This window comes from Notolabrus celidotus, chromosome 3 (genome assembly GCF_009762535.1).
Source record: "Notolabrus celidotus isolate fNotCel1 chromosome 3, fNotCel1.pri, whole genome shotgun sequence".
NCBI classification, from domain to species: Eukaryota; Metazoa; Chordata; class Actinopteri; order Labriformes; family Labridae; genus Notolabrus; species Notolabrus celidotus.
Window position 1 is genome coordinate 25,715,964 of NC_048274.1, and position 15,979 is coordinate 25,731,942.

General features: G+C 39.2%; 1 protein-coding gene across 1 annotated transcript in view; it reads left to right on the forward strand.

Moving 5' to 3' along the window:
* The window catches only part of ush2a (Usher syndrome 2A (autosomal recessive, mild)), a 224,815-nt gene that overhangs the window by 177,063 nt on the left and 31,773 nt on the right, over nucleotides 1-15,979 (forward strand). The window contains 7 exon segments of the mRNA XM_034679779.1: nucleotides 6,718-6,788; nucleotides 6,790-6,826; nucleotides 8,203-8,217; nucleotides 8,220-8,354; nucleotides 8,357-8,384; nucleotides 11,216-11,365; nucleotides 15,689-15,855. Of these exon segments, the coding sequence (XP_034535670.1) occupies nucleotides 6,718-6,788; nucleotides 6,790-6,826; nucleotides 8,203-8,217; nucleotides 8,220-8,354; nucleotides 8,357-8,384; nucleotides 11,216-11,365; nucleotides 15,689-15,855 (603 nt within the window).

Sequence of the window (15,979 nt, forward strand, 5' to 3'; positions counted from 1 at the left end):
GCAAACATTTGTTGTCTGTATAAAAAGTCAACAGGTTTTTCAGGCAAACAAGAAAAATAGCAATAGAGAGACATACTAGCCTTTTTCTTGATTTCAAATAGTCAAACTGACTGTAAATTTAAACATGAAGGGATTTTAGTCCAATTTGATTTGATGATTTTAATTTTGATTGGCGAAACCAAGTGGTGACATATTTGGTAGCTACAAATCAGTGTCATTTTCCCTTCACAGTTTTCCTCTCTGCTCTGTGTTGGACTCAGACCAGACATGGCTTTGCCAGTAGCCAATAGACTATTCCCATGGTGCCTGTGGTTGGCTTGTATGGTCAGGAGTTTTGTGTGCAAGAGCATGTGTGTTTGTATGCGTAGGCATGAGGCAAAGCAAACAATGCCAAATAGAGATGGTAATGTGCTGTAATAATGTACCAGCCCCATGTGCCAGTGTAAGCAACCAGCATGTGTGTGTGAAATTCCCTGTCCCCCAGTGAGACACTGGAAAACCCTGTGTATTCAGCCAAAAGCACTACTGGGGCAGTCTCTCTCCTCCTCATTCTCTGTGTCTTCTCTTATCTGCCTCTCTCTCAAACACATACTCTCTCTCTCTCTGTTTCTCTTTCTCTCTCTCTCTCTCTCTCTCTCTCTCTCTCTCTCTCTCTCTCTCTCTCTCTCTCTCTCTCTCTCTCTCTCTCTCTCTCTCTCTCTCTCTCTCCCCTTGTTGTGTTTCTCCACAGTATCGGCTCTCTTTGTAACAACACATGCTCGCACATGTTTTAGGAGTTGGCTGTTGAGTTTTAATGTATCTGTTTTGACAGCAAACACACTTTAGCATGACGCTTTCTACAAGACATAATTTAAAGTCTTATTCTTTGTCTGTTGCTCTATTACATACCAATCAGCATGCAGACTCACTCATATATTAAGTACATAAGTGTTCCTCTTCATATTGATTTAAGTGCTGATATTCTAATGAGTTACTGCCTTTAAATCAAAGCTATTGAAACAGTATTATACCACCAAGTGCACCTACAAATTGAAACCACAGTTAGGGAAACACAAAGGTAGAGGTAGAGCAGGAGAGTGAGGTACACACACAATTAAATTTGGAAAAGAAGTGTCAAAAATGACTCAGACTGAGGAAGGCAGAAATGTACAGTGATGAGACTTTTTAAAAGAGGATGAAGGAGAAACAGAAGAGGTGCTGCACGTGAAAAGATGGATGGATGTTATCTAAGTGTTTTCATTGAAATATGAACAGAAATAATTGCTGTGCTACTCCCTCATCCTTAATGTTTAATACCCCATTATTCATCTTCTCAGAATCTCCCTGGCGGGTCTCACTGCTGTATGAGACAGACGCTCAAAGAGCTCAAGCACTCATTCATTGAGAGAAAATAGGCCCTCTTTTTTTCAACAAAAATGTTGGTTTCAGATTCATTCACTCTCTCAGTGTTTTAACATGTTTGATCTGATTAAGGATGTTCTTTCAAAACAACCTCGGCCTGCAGGATGAGAATCTGTTAAGAAAATGTAGTCGATAATAAGAAACATCAAATTAGTCCTTCTATAGTTTATTAGCAGTGACAATGAAACAATCAGAGCACCTGTTGCCTTGTAATGAAGATACAAAGTTGTACTTAAAGTGTGTGAAAATGTCATTCTTCCAGCACTAAAATAAGTACCAAAGTTTTTCAGATAGTTTGGACATTTGTGGGTTGTCCTGGAAAATTAGTTTCACATCTTTGAAGAAATCCCTCAGCAGTGAGGGAGTGTGGCTTAAGAAGTGCTGAATATTTTCTCTGTGGTCCTTAAATCAATGATAATGTTACAAATAGCTTAATAGCCCATACTGGTCTGCACTGTAAGAAGAAATCCCAAATTAAGCAGCTGCCTCTATGATGCCGGAATCTAAAATTATTAAAAACAAAGATTGCTTTTTAACCATTCCCTGTTAATCAATGATTTGCCTTTGGAAAAGCAAGAAATAGACTTGTATTAATAGCATTTTTAGCAGTTCTGGAAAGTGACACTTCATAGAAAGAATTAAGCACTACTGTACAAAGACTCCCCATGTGAATCGATATTAAGTATTGCTATCATTAGCTCACGATGAATTATTGTCTGCAATTATATAGATTATGGCATTAATCATGTGTTTAATTGGTCTTTTGTAGGCTCATTATTAATTCAGAGCAGCAGGGAATAGAGTATGTTCTTTTATTTATTAATGTGTTTCCCCCATAGTCCATGCTCTGATTGGTTCATGCTAAAGGTACAGGCATGTAGACATGGGAAAAGGCAGAGAGGAGATAGAAAATAACTCTCTGTATATGTATCAACCCTGAATCTGATTTTTCATGAGAAGCCCTGACATCACACTGTTTCATCTTACACATTAACAACCAGACCTTTTAACATCCTCATGAATCTTTTTTTAAACTAGAGGAAAAAAACACAAGCTTAGCAATATTGCAGTGAAGGGTCTAACTCTGTAGGTCAGATAAAGAAGTCTGAGCACTCAAACATTGTGAATCCATGTTGTCAGTCGAGCTGATCCAACAACTCTCTTTTCTCTTACGCCTCAAGTCCTTCTGTTGTCATAACGCACTGACATTTTTTTTCTCATGTTAAACAGGTACAAATTAAATCAATATTTCGCAAATTAGTCGAAACAAAATGCCAGTGTCACACTTAAACATTCCCTACAGTCTCAGCTGGTGTAAATTAATCTTTAGTATAAGTTTGTAGCGCAAATAGGCAGCGTTAAGAAATTAAATTAATGAATTGATTTAGAATTAAAGATTTCCCTTTGAAATTTGCAGCTTTACATGTTTATGTCTTGATTCTAAAAAATAGTAAAGTCAAAGCTTTCATGGTCAAGAGAAATATTTAATCTTTGCACGGCCCCATTCATACCTCTCTGCCTCTCATCTCCATGGCCTTCTGCCTCACACGGAGACAGAGGGCCTGTTTTTAAGTGTGTGAGCAAGCAAAGTCTTTATAAGTGTTTTTATATTCACCTGCACGTGTGTTTAAAACTTTGCATAGTCTGCACAAACAATAAGTTTTACCTGCAGTTTGCTTGCTTGCACAGTGTGCAAGTTTGTGTGCGTGTGTGTGTGTAGTGTGTGTTTGTGTGTGTATCTTTGTCTGTGTGAACCTGATCTCATTGTTCCATCCCAGACGGTTTCTGCATTAGGGAGCCACAGACAGGAAGTCAAACTCTTAATTATTTAGGAGAGGTGTTATCAAAGCTCTCCTCTCCTTCTCTCTCTTTCACTCTTTCCCTCGCTTTCTCTCTCTTTTCATTTTGTGTATTCTTGATGTTAGATCTACGAATATACATCGTTTCTGCCTTTTTCCTCAGCATTTTTACTCTTCCTCCAGTTTTCTGCATCATTGTACCACCTTCTTTTTCTCTCCTTATCTTTCCATTTCAGTCTCTTTCGTGTCTTTCTCTGCTGTCCTCACATTTCTGTCTCCTCTCATTCTCCTGCCTGGCTTTTCCACCTTCTCTTCATCTTCTCTTTCACTTCCCCGTCTCGCTCTCGTTCTTTCGTTCTCTCGTTCTCTCCTTCCTTGCTCTCTCTCTCTGTCTGTCTAGTGCTGTATCAGGTAGCTAGTTTGGTATTGCGGCCTGTGCCCATCATCCTATCATATTCTCTAATACAAACAGGGAATGGCAACCTGTCAATAAAATGCCGTTTTAAATCAGTTAGTTTTACCATATCACAGCAACAAGCACACACGCACGCACGCATGCATGCACACACACACACACACACACACACACACACACACACACACACACACACACACACACACACACACACACACACACACATACACACATACATAGTCTCACAGTCCCTTATTTTGTTGTTCTCTGTCACAAATGCTGCCTCTCTCTTTGACTTTAAACTTGAACATAAGCACCAACTCTCTTCTCTGTCCTACTGCCAGAGTGTCTCTACTCTGTTTCTCTCTCAGTCTTGCACAAACACACACTGATCCTCTCTGTGTCCGGCTCCTCTGATGACAGTTACAGCCTTGTCTCTCTCCCTGTGTTAGCGAGCCGCTGGCTGCTCACATCAAAACGCCCTCCACCCGTTTTTTCACTTCACGGTGATCACTGTTAAAATGATTGAAGCTTCCTCTGTCTTTCCATAATCAAGCACACGAGCACACGTGTGTGAGTGCACGAGTACACGCACACATACAGGTACACACACTCACACGTAGGAAGACTTGGTGAAGGCTCTTCAGCAGACCAACACTGCCCTCTTCAGGCTGAGGTTAACAGCAAATTGAAACACACTGAGAAACATTAAAGGTGTTTATGTGTGTTTGCATCCATCTGCATATGCACGTGTTAATCTGAAGTATTTGTTTGGTTTTCAATTCAAACGTTCATGATGAGACAGATCAGTTGGAAAATAAGGTGCATAGCTTTTAAAGGCCTTTCAGTTCCATTAGTCTTATCAGACTGCTTTCATAGAAGACAGAACCAATAATTAACCTCTACAAGCATGTTTCTATCTGAACACCCTGCTTCCTGTCTAAAATTAGAGTTATAATTAATAGGAAAGACTTGAAAGCAATTTGTAAATTTTGTTAATGCACAAACATTTCATGTTTTCCCTTATTTTCATCAGCTCTGAATCAAACTGTCTTTACTGTCCAACAAAGTTGTCTGCTGGTGGTTTATGTTAAATTTAAAAAAAGGAAAGTCACATGTCAGTTTTTTGCCTTTTTCTGACCCTGTAGAGACTGTCTCGTGTAGAGACTGTCTTGTCTGCATGTGGGGGATTAATAGTGAAAGGTTACTGCTTTATTCAGTGTTGCAACAAATGACATCACTTGCAGTGTAGATATCATTTACTATGCTAGAGTGCACACACACATATACACACGCTTAGTTGCACAGTTAAATAGTGTAACAGAGCCTTACGCTTCAGCCCCGGTGCTTTCTTATGGCTGGCAGATTTCCTTTATTTAACCCAAACATGGGGGCCACATTGTGAGAACATTTGCACACACACAAACACACCATACATGCACAAACACAAACACACACATTGATCAGAGGTTGGGTTAAGCGCGGCAGGCTGCGAGGCATGTTAAGCAGGCGGAGCAGGAGAAAGAGACGTGAGGAAACCTTGGTGGAGCACTCCGCTGTGCAGTAGACTGTCTGTGTGTGTGTGTGTGTGTGTGTGTGTGTGTGTGTGTGCATGTACACACACAAGGCTGTCCCTCTCTGTCTCTTACCTTCAAAATATAAAGGGTTAGAAAAACAATTGATCTTTAGATAGTTAGCTAAATGATATCTCTGAGGTGTTATGTCATATAGTTAAACAGTGTTTTTCTCCCTAAATAAAAGGTGAGATATTTATTTTGTGACATTAAATTGTATTTTTACATCTTGAAGTTTAGATTTTCACAATACTCCTCAATACTGAACATCCAAAAGGAGAGACTTTATATAGAGCAATATCCCTTTAGTGTGAAAGGAAATGTTCCAATGTGTTTTCTTCTTTTCTGTGTGTTCATAGGGATTATTTTTTGATTCTGAATTATATTTTACAATAAAACATATTAAAAGGTTTGGAAAGAATGGACTGTCTAAATTTACTTGAGTATTAAGATATATTATTTTATACATCGTAAATCATCACTGTTTTAAAATATGCACTGCTTCTAATAAAGCGCAAATAAAGGCAGAAATGAAAATTTAACTCTGCATTATGCAATGCCAAGGCCTGTTTTTGCACTCATCCCTTTGAAATAAAGTCATTTTATTTCTTTCATCTTCCCTTGAATTTGATTTGTAAGCTGTTGTACACTGTCAGCTAAGTGAATGACCATAAAACATCCAGTCGATCCCCATGACAACATTAAAGATTTGCATCCATCCATTCATCCTCCTCCATCCGCCTCACATCAAGAACCAGGCAGAAAATACAATCAAAGCTCGTCAATCACCTGAAAGTGTTCTTTACTCAAGTATAACTTTGTTCAGGGCATGTGGGATTTCAGCATCTTCTAGTATTTGAATGTCACTATCAAAGCTTTACTATAAACCCACAAACTGCTTTCCTGTGGTTGCAGTTAAAGGACCACTCAGTGGCTATGTGATTTCTTTTGGACTGCATAGCGGGTGCCTATAAATAAATCATGTCTGGACGCTGTAGCCTAAACGCATACCGAGGTATCATAATTATCATAGATCAAAAGCTGATGACATTACAGCGTTGGACCGGTCCTATCCCATGTCAGTTCCGCGGCTGCCCATCTTTACGTTGTTTCATTATTGAGTTATGGCATGCATAATTTAACACCGACAGATATGGATCCATCCGTTGAGAGACTGTGGAAAGAACAGAGGCAGGGAGAGTGAAATGGAGAGAGAGAGAGAGAGAGAGAGAGAGAGAGAGAGAGAGAGAGAGAGAGGGAAGAGCTATAGCGAGTGATTCTGGCCCACCAAGCTTTACTCTTTCTGTTTTTTTGTAACCTTTTCCCCTAAATTTTAAGGGTTTTTTTTGTCTCATCTTCCCTTTACATACCCCTTTAACCAAGTACCCTTTAATTTTTAACTCACCTTACACAGTTTAAAGTTGTTAGAATATTAAAAGTGAGTTTTAAAATAACATATGAAATTTGATCTGTGATTTATCTTTCGCGATATTTTCTAAAATTGTTTGTATATGTTCGTGTTTTACAGGTTTTGAAGCATACACAAACTACAGTTTTGTGCTGGTGGCCTGTACAGCTGTCGGATGTGGAGCCAGGCTCCCCTTCAACAGGACACACCCTGCAAGCCTCCCCTGCTGGTACACATCAGATCTTAAACATTCTGTCATCTGTCAGATATCAGATCCAGAAATGACAGACAAACATCAGCTGCAAATTTTACTTCAGTGATATCAGATTGATGTCATACATCACAAAGGCAATTAAGATAATCTCTTTTAAAAAACATTGCTGAAAGTATGTGTGATTAATGTTAAAAAATTAGGGAAAATATGTTGGATTTCTGTAACATTTTCAATTGATTTAAAACAAAACCCTTTTTTGATTGACTGAAAATTTAAAAATCTTGAACATGTTAACATTTTCACAATAAATCTCATATTTATTTATTTTTATAATTTTACAATTTTTTTATTATATACATATTATTTACTTGTTCATGCCTTATGATGTCATCTTTGAGATATGTTTTTTCCTTTATCCTTTTTGCTCTCATCTTTTCTCCTTCCACTGCTCTCCTGTTCTGAATTCCCCCAACCATCACCCTTCTCTAGTCCTTCTTTGGTCTCTATGTTATCCTGCTACCCTTCAACTCTCTCTCTCTCTCTCTCTCTCTCTCTCTCTCTCTCTCTCTCTCTCTCTCTCTCTCTCTCTCTCTGTCACTCTCTCACACACACAACACACACACACACACACACACCACACACCACCATCTCTCTCTCTCTCTCTCTCTCTCTCTCTCTCTCTCTTCTCTCTCTCTCTCTCTCTCTGACTTTTCACTCACTTATCCTTCTTTCAACTGCCTTCTTGTCTCTCTTGTGTCTCTCTTCTGCCCTGATATGCCTTCAAAAGCTGTTTTGTTTTTACTTCTCCACTTCTTTTCTTCTACTTCTTGAATGTCCACATTTCAAAGCATACTGGAAATATCTCATGGTACTTTTTAATAGTTAGATAACCATAACCTATAATTCCTCCACTCTTTGGGCCTCTTTGACCCTTGTATATCCCTCACTTAACCCTGTCTCAACCTACTCACTACATCTTAAATACATTAAACTGTCTCTATGAATCAAAATGCTACTTGTTTGTGCTTACATATGAGCTAACGAAATTTAGTTCAATGTTTATTGGCACTTCTCATCTATAGAAGCAAACAGCTGAAGTCCATAGTTGTTGCATTTAATTTTAATTTTCTCTTCACTTTAAAATGTCTTCTTAAACAATGTCATTATTCTCATTTGACCAGCTAATCAAAGGGATCTTACCGATAATAAGTTAATTACAATGTATATTTGCTGTTCGTGTGCCATTTGTGCACACAAGGTGGTACACTTTAGTGTCTTTGAAGAAAAAAAAAAAAATAAAATATACAGTATAATAAAAGAAAGATGCCATTTCATAGATGTTTAAAAAAAAAAACTCACCTTCTCCTCCTCTTTTTCTCTTGCATCTCAAGGTGTATGGTCAAGACCAGACATCTGATGATAAACACATCTGCTGTGGAGCTGTACTGGGATCAGCCGTCTCAGCCTAATGGACACATTTTCCAGTACAGACTGAACAGAGACGGTCACAACATTTTTACGGGAGACCACCGTGACCAGAATTATATGACACTGGACTCCTGCCAAACCACAGGTACAGAGCGTGCACCTCCGTACTTTACACACAAACATGACTGTAAACATATGCAAGTGTGTGTGCACATTTAGAAATCATACACACATGCAAACAATTTATCTTGTAGCTTCATAAAAAATCATCCTTTTTGTCCCTATTTCATTATTTTGAAAGCAAGTGCATGTATGTGCGTTTAAATCGGGGTCACCCTCTTTTAAAGCTCTGCTATCATCTATCCTTCTCTCTCTCTCTCTCTATCCTCTCTCTTCTCTCTCCCTCTCCTCTCTCTCTCTTCTCTCTCTATCTATCTTCTCTCTCTCTCTCTCTCTCCTCTCTCTCTCTCTTCTTAGGACTGCACTCTGTATATGTCTGTTGTGTATTTAATGAGCAAATATTTGACATGCCAATGACAGACGCAAACATTACCACACACACACACACTCATATACACACATTAAAATCACAAATCAGATCTGGATTTTGCTTACACACGGCATTGGAGCGTAGGTTTTATTTATCTGTTTATTTTCATTTAACCTTTATTAATCTGTGTGTTTTTCCATGACGTTCTGTTTTGTTGTTTTAATTATGGGAGTGTAAAACGATGCCACCTCTACCCCTCTTTCTCCTCTCTCCTGTTTCTCTCCCTTCTCGGCCTTCCCTCCCCCGAGACATTTCCTCTTTGCCCCAAATAGAATTCCTGGGATAACACCCTGCAGTACTCCAATCTCCTCTATATGTGTGAGAAAGAGAAAGAGAAAGAAAGGAGGAGAGAAGATGGAACTGTATGTGTGTGACGTTTAATTTTCCCTAATTCCAGATAGTCTGCAGAAGGCATTCCTGTCCCAGCCCTTCTCCTCTCATCACTTGTCTCCCTTCCTATTCACTTCTCCTGCTTCTTCTCACCCTCCCTTCTCCCATCCCTTCCCTCTTACCTCATTCCCTTTCTTCTTTTCCTTCTTTTCCCAATTTAGCCCTGCGCCAAGAATTACACAGGGAGCACCAGCCCCATTATCCCGGCACACTCGTGTGTGTATTTCTCTCATGTGTGTGTGTTACCTACACATGCTTTTCTGTGTGTGCATGTGTCTGTGCGTGAGACTGCTCAAAGTGGCCATTGATTATTTATGACAATGTTGATTAGCTGTCACTTTGCTGCGGCAGCCCAGGAAGTGTCTAAGATGACGAGAGAATTAACCTATTCCCTCTGGCTGGCCCCGCAGGACACACACACACACACAGGCAAACACACATCCACACACACATCCACAGCCAAACAGATTCAAATGCCCCGCTCACTGATTACCTACACACACACAATTTTACTTTTGATATCCCAGGGCGGTGTTTACATTTAAGTAAATATCTTCCAGTGATGAAGTGCTGAAAATCATTCCCCACTGAAGCCCTATGCCATCATGAAATTCTCCCTCCATCACATTCAAGTCTTCTCTTTGCTTTTCCTCTCAGTCTCACTTTCTCTTTCTATCTCCAGTCTCCATATTTGTATTGTCTCAGTGAGGTGTATTTATTATTTGTTGTCTGCGTGTGTCTCTGATGGTAACGTATGAGTAGTTTTAATACCTTTTCCTGACTGCATTCTAACCCACTCCAGAGGTGCTAATGGCCTTCTGTTTAAAATGCTCTGCCCAGAAACAATAACCCAACACCACTGCCTATTAATGCATGTGTGCTGGAGTTTATAGCAAATTAAAGCCTTTTAATGTTAACTGGTGGCCCACTTACACAGCTAATGTAAGCTTTAGCACCAGCCAGCCACTCGCTCTTAAAAGGGAAATCTATCTTATGATGTCATGAGCGAGAGGGGTAGAGAGTGGGACCAGAGAGGCTGCAGGAACAATGAAAGAGAGACAGTGAAAAGTGTTCAGGATGATAGGGAAGGGAGTGGACCTCAAGTGTTTAAGCTTACACACCTCCATGTGAACACAAATGCACATAATGTATGTTTGCATGTATTTTAGCATCAGTTGCAAGTAGTAATGATTTCTGTGAGTCAAAGTTTGAATTTAGAAAGCCTAATATTAAAGGATGTGGGGCAATTTTGGGAATGATACTGTCTGCAATGTCATGACTTAGTTGATCTTAATGCATTCATTAAGATGCATGGATGGCCACTGGTTATTTTTATTTTATTTTATTTATTTATTGCACATATGAAAGAACAAAACAAAACATTGCATGTACAATAACACGAGCCAAGTAATAACAGGTAAATTCAATAATAAAACAAACCACTAACATGCAGGAGGAGCCACAAAAACCCTAACAGGCTTGTCGAGTGGCCCTCCAAACAAAACATACAAACAAAACAAAAAGAGATTAATTAAGTTAGTCTGGTACCATTTTACCATCATCAAATACTTTCCAATACTTTGTAAATGATCATGTGTTAGTGGTCTGTGGACTGCCGTACTTGACAATAACTGAGCTCCCATTTAAGGTGGTCCTGGAGGTGTTAACAAAAAATGATTGCTGTGAAAAATTATATTTGTTGACAACAATGAGTAAGATTCACACAAAATGCTTCCCCCTGTGCTTTATACTGATTTGTATTTTTCTCCATCACGTTATGTATAGCTTTGCTAAGTATATGTTAGTGCAAATCCTGTAAAATGTATTTTCAGATGAATGATGGGATGAGATAAGTGACGCTCCACAGTTAGACAATTCTGTCTGAAAAGCATCAACCCCTGTGCCGGAAGTGTTACTGCATACATTGGTGAAATTGCACTTTTAACTCTTTTGACACTCTTCCTCCCCTTTCCCACTTTCTCTCATCTCTCTGTAATCCTGCTGTCCACACCCTTCTTCATCTCCCAACTTCTTAGGTATGTGTATGAGCTTGAGGCCAGTACAGGGGGTGGAACAAGTGTGAGTGACAAATACGTCATACAAACACCAGTGTCATGCCCCACTGGGATTCAACCTCCTCACAGTGTGACCGTCTCAGGCCCCTACTCCATCTCTCTCGCCTGGACCCTCCTGGTGAGTAGCAAAATGGAAGGAGGGATGGAGGATGAACCATAGTGGTTAAAAGGTAGCAAAGTTTTAACGGAAAGAAATAACAATACTGAACAGATTTTCTTTTTTTACATAGTTATGGGTAATCTGTTCTTTTAGATAACCATATAATGAAATGTAAACTGGATGCTATCAGTACATTTAATGAATACATGACTGGAAATCTTGTGACACATCTCTGAGACAGGATGAGAAGCTGTTACTCAAGCTCTACTCAAGTTAGCAAACTTATTTTTTTTTTTGGCAAGCACCTTTGGTGTCGACATTTCAGAAAAAATAAATAAAAATCACAGTTACTGGTCCACATTATCGACTTTGTGAAGAATCCAGTGACAGAGAAACTATACTCCTCCTCCTGTTGAGGAGCGATTGTGAACGGCAGCCTGTTTTGACTCAACACCACTCAACCCAGCGATGGTCCAAGTTAACAGTAGCATACCTTTGGCTAGCATAATCACAACACAGAAACAGAGTAGATTGGTAGCATTTGCAAGAATCATTAGCCAAACTAAACTATTGTAGCTCAACAGTGTTGGATGCTTCAGTGATTTTTTTCCGTAGTATTGGCCATTTAGGACTCTTTTCAGTGATGCAGATCATTTGGCAGAGTTCAGTGATGAGACCTGGCCCCTTCTGGCCGATCCCAAACAGTTCTTCTTAGTACCATTTTGGTCATTATTAAATCAGCCATTTGTAGCACTAGTTTTGACTTATGATTACATGTGTATATATTTTACTCAAGTATTTGTTTTAATTATAATAAGCAGTACACAAATGACAAAGCATTCAGTCAGTGTGTTGTGATCCTATGGCAGAGTGGAGAGAAGATGGTTGGCCCCGGGGTGTTGGTGTCATGCTGTTTAATCACTATACAGAAATGTCCTGATGGTCTACTTTTACTTTGTACATCATATGGACAAATCAGCATTAATTTTGGTCTGTTTCAGTGTCTATGCTGCCCATACCAGTGCCTGATATGAGTCTGTTTGTGGATAGCTCGTATTATAGAGATGGTTAGGTTGTAAAGACAGGCTATCCAATTGGAAGGCTCAGATGTGAACATTATGCACACACAGCTCCTCAGCCTGTTCTACACAGTTATCAGAGCTGAAGGCTCGGCACATGCATGTGAGTTGGCTGAAGACAAAACAGCCAATACTTACACTGATTTTGCATACCCATATGGAGTATATAAATTGTTTGGGGGCAAATTGGAAGGGTAGCTAAGGGCATCTTAAACTGGCCCAATCCCTCCCAAAACTAAAACAATTTCCCCTTAAATGGGACTAATTTAGAGGAAACTCCCCAATATCACTTTATTAAATGATAACCACTCTGCTAGCTGTAAAGGATTTTTTTTGGATATGACCCTGTGATACTGAAGTGCAAGAAACTGTAGTTCCTCAAGTGTCCACTTGAGGCTGACTCCAAAAACCGAGAACCCCCACCAGTAAGAAATTGCTATTAAAGCTTTTTTTTACAGCTTGGAGTCAGCATTCCCAGTATGGAAACTGCCAACATTAGGGTTCATTATGCTTTTCCAGCAACCAATGGGTGAAGTCACACAGACAACATCCATGTTTTATACATGAATCTATGAATAGAAGACTTAAACAATATCTTTTTTTAAATCCATATCCCATAATACAGTTTACCTTTGCTGTTCATACAGAGGCATCAGTTTTTAATTCAGACTTTTTCATGACCAATATAAACTCCCTACAGTACGATTTCCCTTAACGTACTTTTGTCACACTGCAGCAATAGCTATTCTCAATTATTTTATATTTTTATAATACTTTTCTGTGATGAAACAAAAGTGGTAACAGAGATGTGGTGATACAGACACTTTCCTAACACACTGTTATTCCTAAACACGAAGTTCCTACAGGAAATACTTTTCTGATGATTTAAATGTTTGTCAGAGCCCTTCACAGAGGTTGTCGTATTCATTGAATTAAGTTAGATAGAGAACATAAAACATAAATGTACTCACCACTCTAAAGTGACCAGGAAGAAGTTTTTCTATCATATGAATCCACGCTTCCCTTGATATGAAGAGACAAAGAGAGGGGTCAGACTGAAACAGAGCCCCGACTAGTTTTCTATTCACCTTCTGGCCTCTTAGGACCTGGACACATACACACACGCACGTACGCACACACACAAACACACGCGCACACACACACACAAAGAGGATACATGAGCATACACTTTGGGCTGAGTTTCATGCTTATGGGGCAGTGATTGTCTGCCCTAACCCATCTATCATTGACTATTACTCCTTCATTAGGCTGATTTCCCATCTCAGAAACTGCTTATAGGGCCAACTAGCAGAGACACTTCACTTTGTTGCCTGTGTGAGGTGTGTGTTTTGTTTCTGTATATTTGTGTTTATGCATGCAGCTTTAGACTTGTGTGTTTGTGCACGCATACGTGTGTGTGCACATCAGAGTGGAGACATTTCCATAGGCAGGCCTATTCTATCGTCATTACAGGCTGATTTTAAAGGTGAGGAAATATCGGCTGGGTTCTCACGCTTGGTTAACTCCCTGAGCCCAGAGTCTGGACGTTTTCGACTTGTGTGTGTGTATGCAGAATGTGTGTGTACCAGGCTCTCTGAGAGTGTGTCTTTGTGCGTATGTACACGCACATGTGTTTGCATCTTTTATGCATACATTGACTGAAAAAGCACTGACATATGGCTATTAAAAAACATTTACTATTGGATCGATTCTCTTGTCGTGCTGTTTCTGTCTGTCTTTATATTCCCGTGTATGAATGTGTGTGTATGAGAGAGAGTGAGGACAAAAACACAAATCTGCTCAGTGGGTGTAAAAAGTAAAACTTAAATACTGGATCACGCTACCCCTGAGTGACATTCTGATCAAAGAGATATGCATTTTTCTCCAATGCTTGTGTGTCTGTGTGTGTTCTATAGTCTACTGTTTGGAAGTGTGTTAAAGTTTCCAAAGTGTGCCTGAGTAAAATGCTCCATGCGCTGAAGTCAGAGGTGTGTGTGTCTGTGTCCGTGTGTGTGTGTCCTGCAGGTGCATGTGTGCATATGCGAGTTGGGGGGTGAATAATTGAAGTCTTTCATTTGTCTGGTAATCAGTTCGTTCTCGAGATATCCAGAGTTCATGAATGTTGAATAACCCATCACAATACAGTTGGCCTGAATTATGGAAAAAGCTCCAGTGAGAATATTAACAAAGTCGAGGTGCGTGTGTGTATCTGTGTGGGTGTTACCGTTAGTATATATTGTGTGCTTTGTCTAGTTCTGAGGCCACATCCCCAGGTAAAGGCAACATCAGTCAAATAAGAGACAAAAATATGTGACATTCAGATATAGACAACACATTGAAATGACCATATACATCATTTGTTCTTGTTATTGTTTTTTATACATAATTCCGTCCTGATAAAATGTTCCACAAAATGTTCAGGTCGTGTCTTCATTCACTATATTCACATAGAGGCCATTTCATTTGAGGTCTCACCCACGGATGGAAGCTCAAGTGCTTTCCTGCGCAGTTCCAGGTTGTAGGTGATATGAATTAAGAGAATCTGATTGTTGAGGAGCTGATAATTCAATCATAAGTATAATCTGGTGGAACATCAGGCCGTATTTCAAAGCAAACAACTTATCTGAAAACTTGCAAGCTAATATTACAATAGCTAACGACAGCATGTAATTGCTTCTTAGCTTACCACAAGTCATGGTGTTTTTGTGTTCTATACTAAGTTATACCTTCTTCTGTTCGATAGTGTGACTCAATCAAATAGGCAGTGACTAATAGCTAACACCATTAGCTAATTGTATTTTTTTTGTAGGTAATGTTAGCTGTCATCTGAGTGCTGTTTATAGATTATCCAATATGTTGTTCAACTTAGAATGTGCTCTAATTTTTTTCAGATGAACACTATATTTTTGTTACATTTTTGTAGCATAGTTTAGCATTCACGCTATATCCCATAATCTATTAAGCCTGAGTGATCTTTTGGCAATTTGAAGTGGACAACAGATGTTCAAATGTCATGTTTTTAAAAATTATAACCCGGGCATCAAGAGGGCAGTGTAGGTTACAGGTATAAAGTGATCCGCACTTCATACATGTGCACCGTCTTTGGTGGAAATACTGAGTGAAAAGATAAGTCTCAGCTAATAATGTAAGATAACTTAGTACATTTTATACAAACACTATTTTTTGTTGTTTGTTTTTTATTCAAATGCACCCTCGGAAAAAACACATCGCAAACTCAAGATTGTCTATTTCTGTCCCTACAGCTCAGTTCATCAGCAGCCAGCCTGTAAACTACAACATCATGTTAATTCCAGGAAATGACAGAGCTATAAGACATCATGCTGGACAACATTTGCAGCTCACTGTGACAGGTCTAGAGCCATTCACTACCTACTACATCAGAGTGCAGGCCTGTCAAAATGGTAGGTATATGATTATACTTATTTCTGACTCTTAGTCATCCACCACAAAAACAAAACCCTAGTTCTGAAAATTCCAAAAAAAGCCTTGTGCACAAATAAGTGAGGAAAGTTCATGATATAGAAA